This window comes from Protopterus annectens, chromosome 15.part0, assembly GCF_019279795.1.
Source record: "Protopterus annectens isolate FY-2018-M chromosome 15.part0, PAN1.0, whole genome shotgun sequence".
Lineage (NCBI taxonomy): Eukaryota > Metazoa > Chordata > Ceratodontiformes > Protopteridae > Protopterus > Protopterus annectens.
The window spans coordinates 344109489-344135582 of NC_056749.1; the positions used below are offsets into that span (position 1 = coordinate 344109489).

Below are 26094 nucleotides of genomic sequence, written 5' to 3' on the forward strand. Positions count from 1 at the left end.
GTGGCAGGGGGTAGAGTGAATGACAGTCCCTTGTTTTGGTGACATGTCTCTGCCCACCAAAGAAACTCCTGTTGTAGGCAGGGAATGAAAGGAATTATTGTTTCCAGACTGTGACAATGTTGACTCCATAAACTTTTTAGGTACCACTGACGTTTCCTCATATTCAGTCTTGCATATGGAATTAGTAGAATGCAGGATGCCATGAACCCCAAAGCCTGCAGAATTTGTCTTGCATATAACTGGGTTTTTGTTGCCATCTGTTTGAAATATATAGTCAGTTGCCTTTGTTTGTCTGGCGTAAAATAAGCCATCTGGGCAGTTGTATTCAAGCTTGCACGTGGTGGTGGTGCTGCGGTAGCATTGTCACCTCACAGTAAGACGCTGTCCGGTTCGATTCTCAGCTAGAGCGTCTTCTGCGTGGAGACATGCGTGAATGGGCGTACCTTCGTTGAAGGTTGTGCGTCAGGCTTGGCAAGCCGGTACATAAAAATCAACTGCCAATCATTAGCGGACCGGAGTTCCGCTGTGGCGACCCCTAATTGAGAAAAGTCGAAAGACACAAACAAACAAACAAACCCAGGAATGTAATTTTTTGAGAGGGTACCAGTTGTGATTTCTTTTCATTTATTGTGTACCCTAGGCATGTTAGAAGCCTTTTTACAAACGCCAGATGTTGAAGAAGAATGTCCTTGTTCTCTGCTTGAATGAGACAGTCGTCCAGGTAAGGATAAATTTGTACGCTTCTTTGTCTGCAAAATGCAATTACTGGTGCCAGGCACTTTGTAAAGACCCTGGGAGCAGTAGATAAGCCAAAGGGAAGTGCAGAGAATTGGTAATTCATAAAACCTGCCTTGAAGCAGAGGTATCTTCTGCACGATTCCCTTATTGGGATATGCAGGTATGCCTCTTTTAAGTCTAGAGTCACTAACCAAGTGTTCCTGTCCAACGTAGGCAGTAGCTGTTGCAAAGTCAGCATTTTGAATTTTGGAATGTCCAGGAACGTGTTCAAATCAATAAGTCCAGTACTGGACGCCAGGCATTGTCTTTTCTGGGTACCAGGAACAGTCTTGAATAAAAACCTTGTCCTTTTTCCTGTTCTGGTACTGGTTAAATAGCCCCCATATCCATGAGGGACGTAACTTGTTTCTGAGCCTCTGCCCATTGATTTTGTGGCAGATCTGGCCAACCGTTTGGAATTGGCAAAGTATGGAAATTAAATCTGTACCCCTGGGATACTATGTTTAATACCCACTTGTCCTGTGTAATTAACTGCCAATTTTGAGCATGAAGTGCTGATTTTCCCCCAAGGGGGCTGCCAAAAGATAAGTGCTTGGTGATGGAAGAGGGAAGTCATTGAGACTGCTTACTGCAGGGTTGTGCTTTGTTTCCTCCAGATTTGGAAGTGGAGGCACCCCACTGCTTTGACCTGTAAGAATCCTGTGATTGGTATCTAGAGCCTTTTGTGCGCCTGGATTTGCCTTGAGAGGCTCTGTTGGACACAGGAAAGGACCACTTTTTAGTAGGCCAGTGCCTAATGATCTGGGTGGCTGCACTTGTAAGAAATATTTTACAGTTTGCATAGATTTAGCTTTGTCTTCCATTTTCTTTAAAACCTCTTCTGCCTTATTACCAAACAGAGTATCATACTGTAAATGGGCATCCAACAATTTAGCTTTAACATGATCAGGCAGAGTTTGCTCCTTGAGCCAGGCATGCCTTCTAATCACAGATCCAGTAAATGCGGCCCTGCAAGAGGCCTCCAAGGAATCAAAACCACATTGCAAAGTATGCTTTCCAACCTGTTCTGCTGCATGCAATAATTCCTGTAATTCTTTATTTTCCACACAATCAGAAATCAACATCATTTTCTGTTTCAGTAAGCCCATAACATGCTGTTGATATTTAAGCATATGAAACTGGCAGTTTAAGGCCCTAATTGCCAAGGTTGCAGACGTATAAACCTTCTTTCCCCATCTATCCAGCGCCCTGGAATCTCTATCAGAGGGGGTAGGATTTTTGGCTGTAGAGGCCTTTACACCTTTCGGACCCTGTGAGATAGTTTCAGGATCAGCAGCAGGATTTTTGAATAGAAATTTGTGGGAGTCAGGAACCCTGTAATATGTGTCTGGCTTACTAGGAGCCGGAGGTAGGGAATCAGGAGCCATGCTTGATTCTGAAAACACATCATCAACAGTGTCCAATACAGGAGGTATAGCCAAAGGCCTATGCTGAGGAAGAAGAAGGAAATCCCTAAGCCTCTTTTTTGATTCAGAGAAATCCCGACTCTCCCAATATAAATGTTCCCTTAAAGTATGCAAGGTTTCTCCAAAAGAATAATCCTCAGGAGGAGATACAGATGGGATAGATTCCTTTGCATCTGAATCCTCATAGGGTGGTACAGAAAATTCCTGATCAGAAGAGGAATCAGAAGAAATGGAAACCTGATCTGAAGATTCATAATCAGTGTCTTGCCCAGGTCTCTTAGCGGGGGTGGGGGGGTGGGAACCCCTGATCAAGGTAATTAAGTCCTCAGCCATTTTGATCATCTGTTTTTTAGGCATAGGGGCCTGAGCACGTGGCTCATGCGTCAGTTTTTTAGACCTAGAAGATGTTTTTGAAGCTGGCGTCGGTTTTATATAAAAATGTTGAGGCCTGAAAACACCCTCAGAAGCTGGTGCCTGCTCAGCGGCTCCGGACCCATCCAAGGGAGAGACATCCATGGGTTCAATACTCTAAGAATCTCGCTGCATGCCGGACTCCACATGGGTCTCAGTAGAGGCCTGCGACTCAAAAGTAGCGGGTATCAGGGGCTGCGAAAGCACCTCACTGAGTACCGGCGACTGGCTTAGGAGAAGCTTTGTCGTCGGTTTTGGACCTCGACGGTCTGTCTCTGTCTTTTTCTTTGTGTTTTTTGTGAACTCCGGTAGTCGGATTGCTAACCGACGACATTTCAGGGTAATTAAATCTGGATCCAAAATATTTTGAAGCAAAAATATACCGACGCTTAATAGTGCGTTGGTTAAATCTAGCACAAAACGACAGCAAGGCACATTATGATCTGGGCCTAAGCAAGGAATACAGTACAAATGAAAATCCTTATGAGGTATTTGCTTCCCACAAGTAATGCAATTATTAACTTTTACTAACATCGGTACGGAGCAAGAAAAAGTTTCCCCAACGGGGTACTTAGCTTTAGTTGAAGACTTCGGTTCTGAAACTTGAATGCAAAAATTTCAGGAGTCGGCTGACCGGCACTTGCGAACTGCTTCTGTTTCAGGCACCACACAGCAAGAAAGACTGAATAAAATGGTGTCGGCTGCATGTTTTATACCCCTGACGACCTGACATCATGGAAGAGGAGACAGCAACCGATGCAGGACCCAAGACTTTGTTACTCAGGCCGACTGAGGGCAACCTGCTAGCAGATTACCCAAATGTAATGACTGCAACAGTGAAACACGAAGAACATTGGGTCGTGGTGTGGAATCTATTAGCACCGATGTCTCAAGTTTGGAGACAAGAAGAAGTGGCATCAAAATTGTCGTTATTGGAACCATGAAAGGACTAGGTGCCGGAAGAGCACTTGGAGCCGACACAGAAGGTTCAGTAGTAAACGGAATCGCAGAGGTAGGCATTGAAGGTGTGCACTGTGCCAAAGTAGCACTCGGTGCTGAAACTGTAGTAACCTTTGGAAAATCAGTAGTCAGTGCCGTAGACAGTCTCGGAGCTGAAGGAGGTGCCAATAAAGGAATAGTTGTAGTCAGAGCGGAAGAGGTCAGTGCCGCTGAGGCGGACTTATGCTCCAAAGACAATTTTAGTACTTTAGACTTTACAGACTTGCTCTGGTGACCCGAGGGTGAAGAGGGGACAGAGTGGGACCTTTTCTTTTCATTAGTAGGAGGGGATGAGCCCTCCATTGCAAAAAGGGCCTCTGAAAAGGGTGACTTAAGGAGGCCCCTCAGAATCAGTTTGTTTTTGAGCTCATTCAAGGTGCGCTGACTAAAACTTTGGCAAATCACACAAGAGGGTTGCACCGAAAGATGGAATACCCCCAGACAATAAACACAGTCATCATGGGAATCACTGTTAGGCAGTTTTCCCTTATAAGAAGCACAATGCTTAAACCCCAACGTGCCTTTTTTATCAGACATCATGAGCAAATATACATATACACACAAGTCAGATAGGAAACTAAGGCAAAGAGTTCTTCTATATTTATATCTAAATAGATATTAAAGATAGAGTGAAAAAAAGAAGAAGAAGAAATACCACAAGGATAGGGAGAAAGGCCATATCACCAATGGTACTGAAAATTACCAAAAAGGTAAAAACAGATGGGTAAAAGGGTCTATATATAGCTTCAAAGTTAAAGAAATATCCAAAATACCAACAAGGAAAAAAGGTAGACACAACATCCATAAAAAATTGCAAAAGTTTACACTTAACTGAGAGCTTGGCTTGGATGCAGTGTTACGGCTACGCAGCAAACGAGATCTGAGGCAACAGGGAAAAGGGCACTATGGGTAAAAGCTTAGCTCGAGAGTTTTTTGGCTAGCGCGAGCTTGATATTAGGCTGACTCGTTTCCGAAGGCTCGGAACCGAACCCATCAGTGATGAATGGAAAGATTAACAACATTAGATTGCATGTTAGGTAAAGTACTTCATGGAGAAGATGGTGGATATGTATGGATGCCTAACAAAGTCAGTGGAAGAAACCACAAAATTGGTTCATTTCAAGTCTAGCTGAAGCATGGCATATGAAAATAGTAAAATGTGAATGAAGAAATTAATAAAAATGAATCCTAGGATAATGCAACAGTGTAATCCAAGGAACTCTGGCCAGCCTTCCAGTCTTTATTCACAAAATGCACTGCCTTCTAAACTGAATAGTTAGAATACAAAGCTCATACAAGTCATTACAGCAAAAATATCTAGTACATGCCACTCATACTACTACACATGCAGCACAACTACTGTGCAACATTGATATAAGCCTGGCAATAAGAGCCATAAGACTGCTGCACATGACTCCCTGGTTCTGTTAAAGTGCGGAAGAAGAGTGAGGAGCATTCTTCTGATCTGCGTCCATCATTGCTCAGTGAGTGGCATTAACTGAGCCGCCCAGCACCTCTTGTTGATGTTGATGAGTGCCATGCAACAGCCATCACTACTGTAATATGGTCACAGCAAAAAGGACATTGCATGCAGTGTCCTTAACACATGGTCTAGTAACCAAATGTATACTTGGATTACCTAGGTTTTTGAGTTCTCAGACACTGGAACTTTTCATTGAAGCACATTAACAGGAGATGAGAAGTTAAAAAGAAGTAGGAGCTCCAGTGGTGTAGGTACAGCTTGGACCTACTGGAGAAATGTAGTGTAAAATGTCCAAAAGGGGACATGCAAACCCTAAGTACTGATGTTCAAGACCTTTAAGGAAACAACTGTGACACAGCACAGAAAGATGTACTGAGCTGTTCCACCAATTGTAAAAAGCCTCACAAAGCAATACCTGTACAACTAACTGCACTTCAACAAAGAGTACCACGAACAGACAAAGGGTATCTTATAAAACCTAAGCGTACTTCTGTTGTTTGCACAGATATCAGAGAAACACAGTGACATCAGTAACTCTTGTGTTATATAATACTTTAACACTGATATTCATAAGCAAAACATTTGCCTAATGGCAACGTCCACACGAGACTTGAGACAGATGTGAGCCGAGGTGATTGTTACTTCTTTTAATGAATCTGTGTTATATGGATCTCATTCAGACTGGACCTAGCAGCACTGCAGAATGGAAGAGGGGGCCAGAGGGCCAAACAGCAGCATATGTCAGAGCCACAGTCAATGCTCTGCAACCTTCCGACCATCATCTGACCTATTTGTATTGCAGACCCATGTGAACAGAGTACTAAGAACAAGCAACAATCTGATGCAAAACGGAAACTGCATTTCAACTTGACTCCTAAAATAAGCCAATTAAATGTTTATTATACTAGACTTACTCTAGTTTGACCTCATTTCCACTATCTGAGCTCTGTGCATTTTATCTTACACAGTTGTGAGAGTTGTGCTGTATGCACAGACAACACAAGCCTCCTACCTTAGCGATGTCATGCTTTGCCTGGCAGGTTCATTACAAAACAATTTGATTTTGCACCTTTCTGTCAGTTTCTTTTATCACATCTGTTTAAAACAAACCCCAAAAATGTTTGATGTCATACCTCATATGCACAATGACTCCTTTCCACTGCAGTAAATAAGCTTGACAAAGAGGCTGGCTGTAACGTATCAGTTTCCATTTAATTTATTTCCCTCATAAAATGCCTGGAGATGACAAAACGCAAAATAATGTAGATTTTCCGATAATTTGCACAGGGATTGCACCTAGCAACTTGGGATGTTACCTCTGGGTACTCTTTTTGTCTGTCTTCCCCCCCTCTTCACAACAGAGAGCGGCACTGGTTCCCATAGAGAACTGATTCCTTTTAACAAGTTCTTTCACTCGGTCATCAGAACTATATATACAAGATAAAACTTTTACACTGCTCTGTCGCTTACTGAACAAATGAGAAGACAGTGCCTCCAGGCCTTCCTTCTGAAGTTGTAGGCTTCCTCCTGACATTTGCCCTTAAATTGTGCCTGGGACTTGTGCTTACTGCATGCAATGCGGTCTTGCCCCTGTTTAATAGAAAGCATTCATGGCACATGACTTATTCTAAAAAGTGTTGCTTGGATGCCTGCTCCATTCCAGTTTGTGTACTGTTTGTTTTATAAATGCATTTTCACTAACTGTACCTGTTCAGTTTACCATTGCCGGGCTTACCTGCAAAGAGCTTTCAAAGAGTCCTGGTCCAGGAAACTGTGATCCTTCTTCACAGAGGATATGTCAATGGGAAACCTTAAGTCTGAAAATAAATAAATAAATTAATACAATAAAATAAAATAAAATAACTCCACTTATTTTATGCCCAAGGCTTCCACATGTATTCCTCAGCTATACAGTATGAAGTAAGGAATCACATTTTGGCTTCTTCAACATCCAATTACATTACTAACAAAGAAACAAGATTTTCATTTACTACTGTTTCATGTAGGCACAGATCAAATTTAAGAAGTAAGACATGACAGCATGTATGCTATGTAGGATAATGGTTCATGTCTTGTGAAAGCCTAAGGTGTTTCCAAAAGCTTCATTCAATCTAAATTGTTTATTAATAAATCATAATGACACCCTCCCACATTACGCCTTCTTTTTCTTCTAGTAAATAAAGCTGCTAATGTCATGCATTATATTTACATGCCTATAAAACCTGATATGCTACAATGATAAAACAAAGAAATAAAAAAAAAGTATCACGTAAAACTGTAAAAGTATAAAGAAATTACAAAGATACTCCGTAATTAAAGGGTTCTAGAAAGTACATTCTAAAGCTAAGCTGTATTATGCATTCACAAAGCTGCCATGGTAATAAATTTCGGAGTTTGGGAACATGATGGGAGAAAATATGAGCTCAGAAGACCTATGCTTTCACATGAGGGGATCACCAGCAGTCCCAAGGCAGCTGAGCAATGTAAATAAACAAGTGGTAGTGAAGGCAGAAAAAACAGGCGTGATAATACTCCAAACGTTTATTGATATATAAGAAATACACTAAATGTTTTTGTCCCATGTAAAATTTATATCGGGACTTCATCAGAGTGTATTTTAAAATGAACAACTACTTATATATCTTAAGAAACCAATTATATCGTCCTGATTAACAATCATTAATGAGTAATACATTTCAGCGATTTGTTCATTAAACAGATCTGTTACCATAAGTAAACACAAATAATCACATAAAATAGGTAACTGTATACAATACATTAAAAAGTTAAAACTTCAAAATAAAAACAAGAAACAACCAAAAAGCAATAAACCTTCACTAATTAAATATACTATTGATACATTAATATACAATAGAATTGTTTAAAAAATTATAAAAAATCCCTGAAATAGCAAAAAAAAAAAAAAAAATATATATATATATATATATATATATATATATATATGTTCTACCATCTTTAGAAAACATTATCCAATGACTATTTGCAGTGTAGTAGTTACCACCCCAGCTGTTTACTTATGGTTACAGATCTGTTTAATGAATAAATCAATGAAATGCATTAAGCATTAATGACTATGTTAATTAGGCAATGTGACTAGTCTCTTAAGGTATATAAGTAATTGTTGTTCATTTTAAAATGCACTATGATGAAGTCTCGATATAAATTTTACATGGGACGAAAGCGCTTAGTGTATTTCTTACATATCAATAAACATTTGGAGTATTATCATGCCTGTTTTTTTTCTGCCTTCACTACCACTTGGTTATTTAGTCTGTTTGTAGCCAAGGCAATCTGCAAGGCACCAGAAACTCCCTTAAGTAAGTGACACCTAGACATGTAGTGGCTTTAACATGATCACTAGAACTCAAGTGTTAATGTGCTTGGCAGTCACCCAGTACACGGAAGGAAGAATACTCACAATACGATATATTACTTCATCTGTCAATCCTCAGAAGCTTCAAATGGGTGAAACAAGAATACTCGCAATATATTACTTCATCTGTCAATCCCCCGAAGCTTCAACTGGGTGAAACAAGAAGAATACTTGCAATATGATATATTACTTCATCTGTCAATCCCCAGAAGCTTCAGCTGGGTGAAACAAGACAAGCAAAGCTTCAACTTGAATAATCACAGAATAACGCATTTTTTGTGACAGACAAGACACTCGCTATCTCCCTTGTGGGATGTTCTAGTAACCACACCCCCTTACTCCATGTTGATGTGGGTCACTCGATGACAGTGTGTGGAAGCTGATACACATGTTTACTGTGGGGAGGTTACTGTAATGAGAAGGAGAACCTGCCTGCATTTGTGTATTCAAATCATGCCGAGCAAGAAAGATAAACTTTAAACTGTTTTACTTAATGTCTCTCAAGCTTATCTTGACAGCTGGAAAAAAGAAGTATCTTCCTCCAGACAAGGCTTGCAATTTACTTATTTTATTTATTTTTTGTTACGCAACACAGCCTCTAACCTTCAGCCCCTTTATCAATTATGTCTTTCAAAGATACAGGGAAAGGGATGTTTTATTTAATGTGATACAGCTGTTTGGGATGAAGTTTCCTGAAGTGGAAGTGGACACTGCAATGGTACCACATATATGTCATATGCTGCACCAACAAGTGTTACTGCAGTGGGGTTGTTCCACCCTCCCTGCTACTGAAACTAATCAGCAGTACCACATTTACCTCATTTGTTGCACTGGGCAGTTTGCCAGATTGGTGACTCCTCAATCTAAAGTTGAGAACACACACACACAAAAAATAAAGGTCTTCTAAGAAATGAGGACCAACAAAAAGTCTTCTGTACTTCATTAAGTATTGTAAGACGCTTGCTGCTACTGCAATAAGCAACTTGCCATGATTACTGGCCCATACTGCACTTCACTGCAAGCATAAATGCTATATCCATCCTCTCAGCTCCATAAATGAATGTCGCTACTGTAGTCCTGTACCCCCTCAACACCTGCTGATCATGCCCCCTATCATCTCTGTAGCCCAGGATAGCTTCTTCCTTCACCCCATCCTAGTTACAGCTTTACTAAGCAGTGCGCACACTGCTGCAAAACCACGCTCCAGCCTTCATTAGATGATGCCTGGTTATAGCAAAAACCTACATCTGTCCACCATGTCTAAAGAGCTTGCTACCTCAACCTCGCCCAAACCCTCTTACAGGCAAGGGTAATCTTGGGTAGTTGACAGTACACTTGGATTCCCTGCAAATGTGCCTGCAAGTGAGGCTTTGGAATTTATGCAGTCACCAAGGTCTTTATCATAAGCAGGTGATCATTCATAGAGTACAGATGCTGAAACATGCAAGGTATGTTTGTCTACGCAAAACCAAAGGATACAAAAAGAGCCATTTTCACTTTCCATCAGACTGTAAATGAAGGAAAAGACCATTCCATGTTAAGTATCAACACCTTATTGAGGATTCAGACAATAAGTATTTTCTGCCACTTTGGATTTTAATTCTTAGAGAATGGGCAAATCATTCATTGTCACCCTACTGGAGAAAGATTGTTCTTCAACACGATGTTAATCTTCAGACATCACACAGTAAAAATGTCCACCACTTCACAGTAGCATATTAAGCTGCTGTGAAGCTTGGATAGAAAAAATGCAAATGGCTATCATTTTTTAAAAACTTGTTACATGCAGCTTTGCTGTTTAGCAAGCATAAAATTAAAATAAAAAAATAGAAAAAAATGGAAACTTTGTAGTACCATTTACAACAGTTTGCCATTTCAGTTTTCACTCATTAAGTACGACATAATGAAAACAAGAAAAGAGGTAAATCAGTTCCGTGCTTGTGTGTGAGTCTAAGTGTCAGTATGTGTGTGTTTGTTTGTGTGTGTGTGTGCACGTATATGTGTGTCTGTCTGCCTGTGTTTTTTTTTTTTTTATTTTTCATATCAGCTCAAGTTAAAAGACGATAAATGTGGTTAAATACAAGAATAAGAATGATTACTGTTGCTTAGCTTTCTCAGCTGGAAAGTCATGTCGACTACTAATTGCTAACTGGCTGTTAATTACATCAGTCTGCTTCACAGATGATATAATCACATTTTCTCCACTACCCAACAACCTGGAAGAAAAATGTATAGCATACATTTAAGACTTTTACAGATCCTACAATAAGAAGCAAAAAAGAAAAACTCAAGCAAATTAAGACTAAACGAACAGAGCTCAGGTAAACCAATGCTGAGACCTGAAATGCTGAAAAAAAGTAAAAACAAAGAATGAAAATACAGGAGCAGCGCAAATAGTGAACATTGCTCTTCTCCTTTAAAGTTGCGTTTGCAGGGATTAAGCCCCCTTGCGCTAATGTAAGGGGGAAAGCCCTTCACACCCCTCAAACTTATATATATCAAATCAGACAGCATCACATCTCAGAGAAAAGGGAATATTCTGAGACATGGGAAACTTGGACTTAGTATATGTACGACTTGACATCATTGCATAAGTCTCAACAATTAAAAAAGTTAAATATTTATACACACACACACACACACAAACATATATATATATGGGTCTACTTCTATTTACTGAAAGCCAAAATACCGACTACCACAATGCCGAGATGAAAATCACGAAAAAAGGAATCACGAATCAGGTAAGTATGCACAGGCCAAGTGAATACTTGCCTAAAACAACAGTAATTAACAACGCACCACCTAAAGCCCACCTAGGTGGGGGGCTACACCCCCCTAACTATATATACCAACTCCAGGATTGCACTATAGTGGAAAAATGGCATAATCCCTGTGAAGGTAGATGAAGGCTGCCAGCCTAGCCAGATAGAATTTTGTAGATAATTCTGTCATTTTTAAATATTAATATAAGCCACAGGTATGTTCTCTTAAATGGGAAAAAAAATGGTGTTAAATGTTGAACTGCAAAAATGTAACAACAGTGCACTTTGCTGTAACAAAGCTGATAAGTTAATTATTTGATGTCAAAACCCGGAGCCAAGATGTCTAGATAAAGGCATTCTGCCTATTGTTTTGAAGCCAGAGTTAAAGGCTATAATCTGCATGTATAATTTCTTTTATTGTTCTGGCTTCCTGACCAGCTGCAGGATCAAGGGCTATTAACCCAGAGAGTCTGTTAGCATGGGAACCAGAAAGAAATGATGTAATCTGAAATGAATCAGTGGTACTGTGTTATCAATTTAAGGACAGGAAAGAATGAGAACATGACAGCATTTGTCTTGAGAACATCAAACTCACCACTATGACTGTGTCTACATGAAAGTAGGATTTTAGAACTGTGTTTTCTTTTAGATATAGTTAGGAAATAGGAAGATTAGACTAGTTGTTTTTCTATGATGTCAGAACTTTTCTACTGTATTATTTTAAGTATTTCTCTGTGTTCTCTGAACTCTTGAATAGCACTGTGTAGTAAGAAGTATTGTCTTGTGTTTTTTTTTTATTATTAAATATTTTTAAACCTTTCGACTGTGGTTGTTTTGTGTAGAGATAATTTAAGCTCTAAGAGTACATTGAGTGTATATAGTAAGACTGTAACAAGTCACTCCAAAGATGTCTTGACTGTTTGGTCGCACTTACCATTTGGATAATAATACTGCACAGTATAACTGGACAACCTTTTATAAGGGCCTTTGAGTAGCTGATTAATATTAGCTGGATGGTGGCAGTGATTTCTACCATATAGTCTGGGTAAAAGGGGCACAGCTGGAGATCCTGTGCCGGCCTTCCCCAGGAGTGTCTGTGTGGTTGTATAAACTATTATCTCAAAGTGTGTGTGTGTCAGCTACTTGGGCACGGACACAAAGCACTGGTTGGAAAGAGAGGGTGCTGGAGGTTGTAGCTTGCCAACTAGGCTGAGATCTGGACCCTATAGCTGTGCCAGTGGGGAGTCTTATTGGGGATCTGGAGAGAAAGTGAAAAACCAACCCCAGACTGACTGTGATCTCTGTGTGCTCTTAAGGGAAATTGCACTTTACTGTGTGTGTATTTATTATCCTTTCCCTATATAGACACCTCTCACTGGTGTTAGTGGTAAGGATTGAGGCTCCTTGATTGCTGGGCCAGTGCACTGCATCACATATTAATTGTTTGTCAGTGGTGGGATATCCACACCACATATTAATCAGTTGGCAAACACTAATTGGCTTGTAGTGGTGTGGGTAGAGTGAATTCCTGTAGCGTGTGTACAGTGATCACTGAAGGTGTTTTGTACTCTAAATCAGCCATGCAGTGAATACTCAAGAGTTCAGATCACAATTGTTTTATTTCTTTTGTTAGCTTAGTTAGTCAGGGAGAGCAGGCTGCATGTCAGCAGAGGAGTACGGAAAGCTGACAAGGTGGCAGCTGGCTGAAATGTGCCAGGCTAGGGGACAGGTGCATGGAAACCTGACTAAGGCAGACCTGACTGCAACCTTGGTCACAGCTGCATCAGAAAACAGCAACTAGGAGGATGATCAGACTGGCAGTACAGATGTACCCCCTCAGAGAATGGACAGTTCAACCTTTCTGCAGAGGACTTAAAAATCCATCTGGAGCTAAAGAGACTTGAGTTGGAGGTCAGGCATTTGGAAATACAAGCAGCTGAGAGACTGAGGCATCTAGAGAGTGAGGAGAATGAGAAACTGCTACGCCTGGAAGCTGAGGAAAAGGAAAGGCTGAGGCAGCATGAGGAGGAGATGCTGACTCTTCGCCAGAGTCATTGAGGTAATGGGGAAGGGAGTAACTGGACCCCAGAAGCAGAAAAGGTCAGTAAAGTTCTTCCACGTTTTAAAGCGGGGGATAATTTTGATAGTTTCATTCATATGCTTGAGAGGGTATGTAAACAACATGATGTTGACCAAAGGCTCTGGGTACGGTTCCTGACCCCATTACTCCATGTTAAAGCTGTAACTGTGTTGTCTAAAATGTCTGATGTTGACTGATTTAATTATACTACGGTTAAGAACTGTTTGTTAGAATTGTTTAAGCTATCACCTGAAACGTATAGGAAAAAGTTTTGTGAGCATAGACGCAAGGCAGATGAAAGTTTGTGTGAATATATTGCTGAACTGAGTACTTATTTTCATAGGTGGGTGAGTGGACGTCAGGTCACCACTTTTGAAGGGCTGGCAGACCTTTTAGTAAAGGAACAAGCCCTTAGCACTTTTTCTGAGGACATGAGGATCTGGTTAGCTGATAGACAATGTGCTACGTTAGATGAGCTAGGGAAGAAGGGAGACCTATACCTAGCAAGCAGGGCATCCCTGCACAGGAAAGGGACCCCCAGTACTGCTCATGGGTCTAAAGGAACCCATGTTGGACAGCACAGACTGCCCCAACATAATCTGTCGATAGCAAGGGAAGCCACTAGTCCAGGTATACGTCCAGGACCTAGGATTACATGTTTGAACTAGGGGTGATTCAGGAGTCCAACAGTCCCTGGGTCTCCCCAGTGGTGCTGGTGCCAAAGAAGGATGGCAGCACCAGGTTCTGTGTGGACTACAGGAAATTAAATAGTCACACAGAGTCAGATGCCTACCCTATGTCTAGGACAGATGATGTCCTAGAGCAGCTGGGTGGGGCTAAGTATCTTACAACCATTGATCTTACCAAGGGTTACTGGCAGGTACCCTTGACTCACAGTGCTAAAGAGAAGTCAGCCTTTGTGACTCCTTTTGGCTTGTATGAGTTCACAAATATGACGTTTGGGATAAAAAATGCCCCAACGACTTTCCAGAGGCTGGTAGATCATATCCTAGCAGGAGCAGGAGGGCTTGCCCTTGCTTACCTAGATGATACTGCCATCTACAGCCATTCCTGGCAAGAGCTCTTTCAGCATGTCAGGGTGGTGCTGGGCAGACTACAGAGGGCAGGGTTGACCATTAAGCCCAGCAAATGTCAGGTGGGTATGGTAGAGGTCTCCTACCTGGGACATAGATTGGGGAGTGGTACGATCAGGCCAGAACCTGCCAAAGTGGAAGCCATGCAGGCATGCCCTGCACCTGTTACCAAAAAGCAGGTGAGGGCATTCTTAGGGACAGCAGGGTACTACAGAAAGTTAGTCGCCAGTTATAGTATCACAGCTGCTCCCCTCATAGACCTGACAAGGAAGAACAGGCCAAATAAGGTAATATGGACCCCCAGCATGTGAGCAGGCATTCCAGGAGCTTAAGGAAGCTTTGGGAGGAACCCCTGTTTTAGCCAGACCAGATTACAGCAAATAAGTTGTTGTGCAGGTGGATGCTTCAAACCATGGGGTGGGGGCTGTACTTAGCCAGATTTCTTCAGAGGGAGAAGAGCACCCAGTGGTTTATCTCAGCTGTAGGCTCCAACCCAGGGAGGAATACTATGCAGCTGTAGAAAAGGAATGTCTAGCCATATTGTGGGCATTGCAGAAACTTGAGCCTTACTGTATGGAAGAAAATTCACTGTAGTGATAGATCCCAACATCCCTAACATGGTTACACAGAGCCAGAGATCCCAACCTCCCTAACATGGTTACACAGAGCCAGCCAGCAAAATGCCAAGTTGCTAAGATGGAGCTTAGGGTTGCAAGCATATTATATATCAGTGCAGCACCGCAGTGGGATTAGCAATGCCAACGCAGATGGGCTCTCAAGACAGGGAATGGGGTAAGGTATACTCAGACAGACCTAACCCTCTCAAGCAACATTTCTCAAGGGTCACTTGAAAACTAGCTTGAGTTCCCCAGCGGGGTGAGATGTGTGAAGATAGGTGAAGGCTGCCAGCCTAGCCAGGTAGAATTTTGTAGATAATTCTGTCATGTGTAAATATTAATATAAGCCACAGGTTTGCTCTCTTAAATGGGAAAAAATTGTGTTAAATGTGGAACTGCAAAAATGTAACAACAATGCACTCTGCTGCAGATGTCAAACCGCAGAGCTGAGATGTCTAGATAAAGGAATTCTGCCTATTGTTTTGTGGCCAGAGTTAATTGCTAGAATTTGCATGTTTAATTTATTTTATTGTTCTGGCTTCCTGACCAGCTGCAAGCTCAAGGGCTATTCTGTTAGCATGGGAACCAGAAAGAAATGATGTAATCTAAAATGAATTAGTGGTTCAGTGTTATCAATTTAAGGACAGAAGGAATGAGAGCATTTGTCTTGAGAACATCCAACTCACCACTCTGCCTGTGTCTATAATGCAAGTAGGATTTTAAAAATGTGCTTTCTCTTAGACATAGCTAGGAAATAGGAAGATAAGACTAGTTTGTTTTTCTGTGATCTCAGAACTTTTCTACTGTATTATTTTAAGTATTTCTTTGTGATCTCTGAACTCTTGACTAGCACTGTGTAGTAAGAAGTATTGTCTTGTAATTTTTTTATTTATTATTAAATATTTTTACACCTTTCAATGGTGGCTGTTTTGTGTAGAGATAACTTAAGCTCTAAGAGTACACTGCATGTATATAGCGATACTGTACCAAGTCACTCCAAATAAGTCTTGACTGTTTGGTTGCACTTACCATTTGGATAATAATATTGCACAGTATAACTGGACACCCTTTCATAAGGGCCTTTGAGTAGCTGATATATATTAGCTGGGTGGTGGCAGTGATTTCTATTGTACAGTCTGGGTAAAAGGGGCACAGCTAGAGAACCTGTGCCAGCCTTCTCCAGGAGTGTCTGTGTGGTTGTATAAACTCTTATCTCAAAGTGTGTGTGTGTGTGTGTGTGTGTGTGTGTGTGTGTGTGTGTGTGTGTGTGTGTGTGAGCTACTTGGGCAGGGACACAAAGCATTGGTTGGACAGAGAGGGTGCTGGAGGTTTTAGCTTGCCCACTAAGCTGAGATCTGGACCTTATAGCTGTGCCAGTGGGGAGTCTTATTGGGGTTTGGGAGAGAAAGGGAGAAACCAGCCCCAGACTGACTGTGATCTATGTGTGCTCTTAAGGGAAATTGTACTTTACTGTGTGTGTATTTATTATCCTTTCCCTATATGGACACCTCTCACTGGTGTTAGTGGTGAGGACTGAGGCTCCTTGATTGCTGGGCCAGTGCATGGGCAACACAATCCCCCCATTGGAAACTATTCACTTGCCCTGTGGACATTTACCTGATTCGTGATTCCATGTTTCATGACTTTCGTCTTGGTATTGTGGTCATCAGTATTTTGGCTTTTCAGTAAATAGAAGTAGACCTATATATATATATATATATATATATATATATATATATATATATATATATATATATTCACTTTAGAAGCTCAAAATACTGAAATATCAAAATTCAGTATTTTGAGCCCATAAAGTGGAATCCTGAGAACACCGAAAGCTCAGAAGCATGAAATTCAAAACCTCGAATACCGGCGGTTTTAAATTTCACGCTTCTGAGGTTTTGCTGTGGTTATGGATTCAGGTAAGCGTGTGTGTGTGTTAAGGGTTTTGGGTAGGGGCTGTGATGTGTGTCAGTGTGTTTTGTTGCTGTGATGTGTATGTGCGAGGAGAATGTAGCTTGTGTGGTGGTGTTTTGTGTGTGTTTGTGTGTAGTGCGACCTCGGAGTGAGAATATTTAAGTAGAGGGGGTGTGGGGGGTGCAGCCCCTCTGCTTTTATGTAGTAGAGAGCTTGTGTTTGTGTGTGGGGAGGATGGTGTGTGTGTGTGTGTGTGTGTGTGTGTGTGTGTGTGTGTGTGTGTGTGTCTGTGTGCGTGCAGAAGCGCAAAATTCAAAATCTCCACTGTGCGAGATTTTGAATTTCTCGGTTCTGAGTTTTCATGGTTTAAAAAATTCGACTTTATAGCTTCGAAATACTGAATTTTGATATTTCAGTATTTCGAGGATATAAAGTGAATCCATATATATATATATATATATATATATATATATATATATATATATATATATATATATATGTATATATATATAAATATATAGTGACAAAAGAAAGGACTGCCAGCAGAGCTAGTTCGAATTTTGTAAATAATTATGTCATTTATGAATATCAAATGAATTTGTATAAGATGATTGTGTTACAAATGTATTTGAACTGTATATCATGTGTATATCAAACTGCTCTGTACAGATGTTTGTGTTGAAAAGGTATTTGTAAAGTGCTGTGTTTAAAATGTATCTACAGTGTGCCCTACTGGAAGAGAACAGAAATATACATGCACTATTGTAACTGTTTAAATGTATGTATTTTGACAGTGAAAACTGGAATACAGAGGGTTAACCTCAGTCCAGTAAACTTTAGAAAATATTTGAAATTAAATCACTTAATAGGGTATGTCATAAAGTCTACATCATAACGAGGCTATCTCTCAAGTTTTCAGTGCAGCAAGAGACACAAGGACTGTACTAGGAAGCTTTCTGTATTGTCTTTGGATTGAACTAATTGCTACTTTAGAAGCATGAAGGAATGTAATTGTTTTATGACTTCCAGCATCTGCCAAATATCAAAGCAAAAGGCCTTGTACAAGTATTTGTTCAGGTAGATGCTAAATACTACCAGCTGCCAGCAATGGGGATTTTGGCCAGTGAACTAGAAGTCAGATGACCATAAATGATGTCATCCTGCAAGCTAGCCCAGCAGTAATATTTTAGATATTATTTTGAGAAATCTCTTAGTGAGACAGAGCATTCTGCATTATGTCTTCGACCTGACAACAAGAAACATTCATCACATCATCTGCCTTGCTCTAATAGTAAGTTACTAGGGAAGAGTATAATTCTCTTAGATTCAGTCAGGAATACAGTAAAGCTGAGTTAAGATATTATTTTTCTTTATGTGTTTGAGACTGTCCTGCAAGATTGTTTTAAATATTTCCTGTGTTTTTGAACTCTGATGTCACTATGAATATATATTTAGTATTGTCTTGTTCTTTTATTATTTATTATTAAATATATTTAAACCTTTCATTGTGGCTGATTTGTGTAGATCCTCCTAATTGCCTTGCTCTTGTTCAAACTACCATTTGTGTTAATATTAACATTACACAGTAACATTGGACACCCTTTGTTAAGGGCCTTAAGGTAGCTGACAGGAGTGACTGATGGCAATGAAAACTACCTTATAGTCTGGGCAAAAGGGGGGCGTAGCTAGTAAACCTGTGCCAGTCTTTCCCAGGTGTGTGTGTGTGTGTGTGTGTGTGTGTGTGTGTGTGTGTGTGTGTGTGTGTGTGTGTGTGTGTGTGTGTAAATTAAACCTCAAAGAGTGTGTGCATCAGCTGCTTGGGGAGGGACACAAAGCACTGGTTGGACAGAGACGGTGCTGGAGTCTTGGCTTGGTCACTCAGCTGAGATCTCAACTCTATAGTTGTGCCAGTGAGGAGTCTTATTGGGGATCTGGAGGACGAGTGAGAAACCAGCCCTGGACAGACTGTGGTCTCTGAGTGCTCTTAAGGGAAACTGCACTTGATGCAGAGAGCTGCATCTGGAAATACTGTGTGTTTACTTATTATCCTCTCAGTGAACACCCCCCTCTGCTTCCAGTGGTGAGGATTGAGGCTCCTTGACTACTGGTTGGCAGTGGTGGGGAGTCTCACACACACACACACACACACATACATATATATATATATATATATATATATATATATATATATATATATATATATGGTCTATATCACACTGTCGAACTCTTAAAAGTTTGAATATCATACGGTCGACACCATATGATCAAACTTTTAAAAGTTCAAATGTTTCAACGGAGATCTCTGTAAAGTGTGGGATGGGAAGATTTTCCTTTTCTGCACTGTAGTGCAATCTCAGATTGGTATATTTAAAGAATGGGGGGGTGGGGGGTGCAGGTGTGCCCCCTGCTTAAACCGTTCAGGTAGGTTTTTTCTTTGGTTTATTTATTTTTTTATTACATTTTTGAACTTTTAAAAGTTTGATCATATGGTGTCAGCCATATGACATTCGAACTTTTAAAAGTTAGATTATGTAATATATATATATATATATATATATATATATATATATATATATATATATATATACACTAATTAAACACTAAAACCACAAAGCCTCTCAACCACCTTACACTGACATAATGTTTAGATGAAAAGTGAAAAAAAAAATACATACAGCAACTCTTTTTGCAGAGAGCCCAGCCCCCTGCACATACCACATCCCTAGGACCTTAAATATACCAAATCCAGGATCAAGCTACAGTGGAGAAAAGGGGAAACTAATCTAATCCTGATGTTAGCTGATGTCAAACAAAACAGATTCTAATGAATGATGACATGAGAAACAACCAAACAAGCTGACAATTCCTGTTTCAACAAAAGCTTCAGGACCTAGATAGACAAACAGACAGAAAGATAGACAGGTAAATAGACAGCTACATAGACAGATAGGGGTTCCACGTGTTTTATTGTACATTCTGTACATTGAACTTTTAGTTAGGAAGATTGTTTTGTCGAACTGCCAGTTCATTGCAGGATGCCGGCATTTGGATCGCTACACATGAGGAGTGAAATTTTACTCTTTCTCCAGCATTTTGCAATCTTGGAGTTGGTATATAAAATTTGCAGGAATGTATGAGGCACAGTCCTCCACATTGGGGGTGGGGTGCAGGGTGCCTTGCCCCCCTCTGCATAAAATGTTGTTTCCTTTTTTTTTGTTGTTTTTGTTTTGATTGAGTTTTGACCTTTTGTGGTTGATGTAGTGTAGGCCAATTTAGTGAGCTGGAGATGTAGTGACATACAATCATATATAGATATATTTAAATATAGATGTACGTGTGTATGTTTGTGTGTAAATAAAAAAGTGTTTTACCTTTTATAAAGCTGTTCTAAGGTTTTGAACAATGATAGAGGCACAGATATGGTTATTAAACATTTTAGACAGCACTAACAGAAAAGACTGTAATGACATAAAATAACAACATTTACTTGACAATATTGACGACACTGATTAAAAATAAAGTATTAGTTATTTTTAATTAAGCGGATATTCGGAAAAAGGGCATTTCACAAACCTACTGCAAGTAGTCTACAGACTGAGAAGTATTTCAAAAGCCATGTATAATGTGTTTAACAGATAAGGAACTGAAAAAACAATTTGCTAACTATAATTTGGAAACAGACTGGCCTTCTGCAACTTTGCCAGAGTTGCTTAAGTTTGATTACCCCTGCACATTACCTCTTCTGCATTCCTAAAGATTGCCATATGAGTTAAGTTTTTATTTTTATTCCCTGGAAGTGTTTGACTGTGGCAATATGCTGCACAGAAAATTCCCATGATGCAATGTTTCCAGCTATTGTTTCTTCTGTGAAACTCCCAGAGCATCACAAAGTTGAAGCACTGTGTTGAAAATCTGCCAGTGCATACTTCTGAACCTCCTTCCTTATACATAAAAGAAACAACAAAAAGCTAAGGGAAATGAATAAAACCAAGAACACATCTGTAATAACATTAACAGAAGTGCAAATGCTATTACAATATGCTGTTCTGCATTAATATAAATATAACTGCTGCTAGACTAACAAAAAAGCATGGTCTACTTTATTCTATTTATTCCTTAATTTATTACATATTTAAATAAGCAGCTGGTTCACTAAGATAAGAGGCCATTTTTTCATGCACAAATAATGAGTGCAAGAAGTTAAAAGTGTTCCTTCACTTCTGGAATATACATTGTGTTACTTTGTAACTGAAGTGTTGCAATGTATTTTCTACCCCATCTTAACCAAATTATGTAACATGTTTCTTAATAAAAGCTTTGTAAACTGTTTAAGAATATATCTACATAATTCTACAGTATCCTTCACTGACATCATTTAAAAGATAGAATGGAGTGTGTCTATAAATTTTAATGGACAGGAACCCGTATGCGCATTGTGGTGACCTAAAACTGTGGTACATTAAATAAGGTGTAAGGAAGCACCCACATGCACTACCTGTGTTGACTTTATAGATGATAACGTTCACTGAACTGTTCAGTGATGTCAGTTAGGAAGACTTCAATTTTATGAAGGCTTTAACTTTAACTACTGCCCCATAAAACAAGCAAAACAGGAAGAAAATGCAGGATGATACTGAAGACACCACATGCCACGGTGCATAAGGTAATCAGAAAACTGCGACGGAGCACTTTAAGTGAATTGTCATAAAGAATACACTACAGAAATGTGGGCTGACACATCCACTTTAAACAAACGTTAACCACTTACCATAACAATAGATCCATGCAGTTTGTTTTTCATCCGGTTTAACCTTTGGGTTGTCGGATTCAACCTCGGCACCTTGTTCTAAAGCTGTGGATCTAAGGCTCTGACTCCTCCCCTACCCATAATTCTTCTCCTCTCTACTAAGCTAGCCCAGAACAAGTTTGCAAACTTAAACCTATATAATGATCTACTTCTATAACTGAAGGAACCTTTAAGTATTCCATCTGATGAACATGTTAATACTACAATAAGGAATAAAGGAAATTATTTAACAGACAGGGTCTAGGTGATAACTGCTTGGTCACCAAAAGCTGTCAGTGATAATAATGGAAGAAGGTAGAGGCAGGGATGATGAACCAGATGAAAAACAGGCAACACGGATATATTGTGTTATCTGTTTTCATCCAATTTAAATTTTGGAACAGATTCCCAAGCTGCTTATTACCTGGGTAGTATCAAGGAAGGACATTCCTGAAAAAGGTGGAACCATATTAAGAACGTGCTCTACTTTGTACATCCAACTTGTAATGAGGCACAAAAGTATAGACAGTTGGCCATGTGGCTGTTGTACAAATGTCATCAGTTGGGGGCCTATTCATAAAGGCAGTAAAGGTGGTTACAGCTCTTGTGGAGTGAGCTTTGGATTTTTACTGTATACAAATGATATACATTCTGATAACCATCTCAGAAGAGTCACTTTAGAGATCCCTTTACCCAGTTTCGCTCTTGAGAAAACCACAAACCATTAACAAGATTTCCTGAAGTCCTTTGTTCTATCGAGATAGAATCTTGACTTGACAATGAACATCTAACATGTGTAAAACATATTCTTCTTTATTTGAAAATTTAAGAAAGAACACTGGAAGATCAACAGATTAAATCAGATTAGCCTTGGATGTCACCTTGGGAAGAAAAGATGAGTTAGGTTTTCAACAATACCCTGTCTTTGTGGAAAACCAAATAAGGGGGTTTACAGGAAAGAGGCTGTAGTTCTTAGATCCTTGTGGCTGAAGTAACTGCAACTAGAAAAAATGTCTTTCATGACAGAAACTTCAAATGCACTGAAGCTATTGGCTGAAAAGGGGGTTTAGTCAAGGCTTGAACTAAGACAGTAATATCTCAAGGAGGCACAGAGTCCCTAATAAGTGGCCTTAGATGAAAGGTTCCCTTAAAGAATGTTTCAGTAACCTTTAAAGAGGCTATAGCAGTATAATTTTGTCCAATGTGAAAGATAGCAGCCAATTGCACTTTGATGGTTGAAAAACTAGACTCACTACAGAAGAGGTCTGAAAAAATTCCAAAATAAACAGAATGATTGCTGACAAGGGATCCAAGCTCTTTGTTAAGGCCCAAATGGAAAACCTTTTCCACTTACTGTGCTATAACTTACTGGTGGATTGCTTCTGAGAGGGTGAAATAATATGAATGACTGATGCAGGCAGCCTTACATCTCTGGCTATGGTCAAAATTGGAGAAACCAAACAGTCAATTTCATGGACTTCTGGTCTGGAGGAGGTAGTCCAGATGCGTGACTCAAAAGATTTGGATACTGATCCAACATCCATAGACGATGTACGAGATGATGCCACACGAACGGGAATCAGACTTGCTGGGGTCAAAAGGGAGCAATGAGTATCAATTTGGTCTTGCATCTTCTTGCTTTCTGAATAAACTTGATTATTTAGGGGGCGGAAAAAAGGTATACAGGAGACCTGGGGCCCAATTGTGGAGTACAGCATCCCTCGGTGATTGTCCCCGTGGAGGAATAAGGGCAAAATAACTGCTGCATCTGTTATTTAAGTACAAAATAAAGAAGTTGCAGAAAGGATGACCCCAGTGGCTGAAAATTTCTGTTGCCACAGACTGGTTGAGGGACAACTCGTGAAGCATCTGCTAATACACTGGATGTCCATGGTATATGTAATACTAACAGAAATTGATGCAAATACATTGGCCACTACCACACTCTCATGGTTTCCAAGAAAGGTTAAGATAGGGTTCCCCTATTTGTTTATGTACCAGACCACGCCCATGTTGTTTGTACAAAAATCACATCCTTGGGGAGGAAGTCCAGAAAAGCCTGGAGTGCTAGGAGGACTGCTACCATCTCCAAGGCATTGCTGTGAAGACTGGTATCTTGATGTGACCAGGAACCTTGGACTGCGCTCTGTCCCAGTAAACAACTAAAAATAAATAAATAAATAAATAATATCCTACCTCAGGTTTATACCATACTCGTTAGTATATGTATCACTTTCATATCTGAAACAGCCATTAAGCCATACTGTATACAGATTAACCTAGATTTATGACATATCTACTTTAATGTATTAGACTGTGGAAGTGACTGTAGACATGGTTCAGCTGTATAGTATTTTGCTTAAGCAAGTTACTTGATACTCTAATATATAAAAAGCTGACTAATGAATTAATAATCACTGTCATGTGGCAAACAGTGCTGGACTAGGAGAAACAGTAGTTGAAAAACTGGGTCACAAATGTGCAATTAAATGCAGCCCAGACTGATGAATACTGCATCTGCTCATTTTTGTGACAATACAGGTAGGGAGATTTTTTTGTGCAAATGATACAAACATATAAAAAAGTTGATGTTAAAGATGTGATAGAAAGTATAAGAAACTTTATAAAGACTATTTTCCATTTGTACACTGCATTTGGCTGACAGGACTAAGGGGACAAGGTTCCTTGGTTTTTGGTTACATTTTAAGGAACACATAGTACTAACATCTCCAAATTTTAATCTAAAAATAAATTATAAAAAATAAGTGCAATAAACTCATATAACTACTACAAGGATGTGATGCATTCATCTGCGTTCCATAACTAAAGAGGTTTACCTGGGAAGCATACATATTGAAAATGACTACAGTACTGTCAGGATAAATAATGGCAATTATGAACAAAGGGGGAAGGATATGTCCAGATGACATATTCCCAACAGCTAAAAGAAAGGAAGTAATATGAGATAGCAGAGGGGAAAACTGTGATGATAAGATACCCAACACAATAACAGAAAGGAGAAAAATGCAAGCTGTCATCCTTCTGTACAGAGAGTTGGGGAAAATCCATCTAAAGTACTCAAGTGGTTTTAGAAACACAGTCTTGTCAAAGATATAGATAGAATGGAGGGGAAATCAGAGGTGGATAAAACTGGTACAGGGACTGGGACAACATCCACATAATGAGACATTAAAGGAAACAAAGAAGTACATATAACAAAAGAAGATGTGACAGGAAGAAAATTACAGAATCTTTTAACAGCCTTACTAGAATCAACAAAAAAGAGCTTCTTTCCAAAGAAAGGTTATGTGCAATGAACAGAAGAAAACATTTGAAAGAAAAATGTGAGTCACTCGATGGCAGTGTGTGGAAGCCTTTCTTCAGCAACAATGTGGAGGATATGCAAAACATGTCTATCATAACAAGGATGTTGGGTAAAAACAGTTAGGAACTTCAACAAGTGAGGGAAAGACATGGGACAACTACTGTAGGCTGTTTAAGAAATAAACTGTGGTTAAAGTATATTAGACATCTTTCCACACATCTTCATTAAACACTGTGTTTTATAAAAGTCACTGCAGATATAAAAGATTTGTTTACTGTCATACCATAAGACATTGGCATGGAAAGATTTAAAAATGTACTTTTGAATACAAAGTTTATTTCTCAAACTGAAACTGACTTGGCTTGTAAATGTATGGACATTATTCTAGCAATTATTTTTTTGTATTTGAAAATGGAATACTTAATACAATTACTGGGGGGTAATGATGGGTGCTGTAGCTGCCCTATTTTGTGAGAAAAAGAAGTTATATCTTACCGTAACATTCCATCTGTGTTGTTGATCTTCTTTCATTCATCACTGATGGGTTCGGTTCCAAGCCCTCGGAACCGAGTCGGCCTAATACCAAGCTCGCGCCAGCCAAAAACTCTCGAGCTAAGTTTCTACCCACAATCCCCTTCTCCCTGTTACCTCAGATTCAGTTTTCCCATGGTATATAAGTAAAGCATAGACTATTTCAGCGCAAATGCCCTAAGACACCACTTAGACCCAAAGTATCCTCCAGGATCCTTTGGCTGGGGAAAGAGGGTGAGAAGTGCTAAATGAAAGAAGATCAACAACACAGATGGAACATTATGGTAAGACATAACTTCTTTATCTGATGTTGTTAATCTTCTTTCCATTCACAACTGATGGGACAGAATCCCCATTTACCTTGAGTGCCTTGGGCAGCCGTTATGGAAGAAGTTCCTGAGTACCATTGAGCCAAAGGTAGCTCTCCCTCTGGAGACCACATTCAATTTGTAATGACTGATAAAAGTGTGGGGTTTAGCCCAAGTGGC

The 26094-nt window shown here is 39.7% G+C and overlaps 1 protein-coding gene across 3 annotated transcripts in view; it reads right to left on the reverse strand.

Moving 5' to 3' along the window:
- STARD8 (StAR related lipid transfer domain containing 8) overlaps window positions 1–26094 on the reverse strand; it is a 780205-nt gene that overhangs the window by 207045 nt on the left and 547066 nt on the right. For all 3 annotated transcript variants that reach the window (XM_044057100.1, XM_044057099.1, XM_044057101.1), the window contains exon 3: window positions 6833–6914. In XM_044057100.1, coding sequence (XP_043913035.1) covers window positions 6833–6914 — 82 coding nt within the window. The remainder of the gene's footprint in view (window positions 1–6832; window positions 6915–26094) is intronic.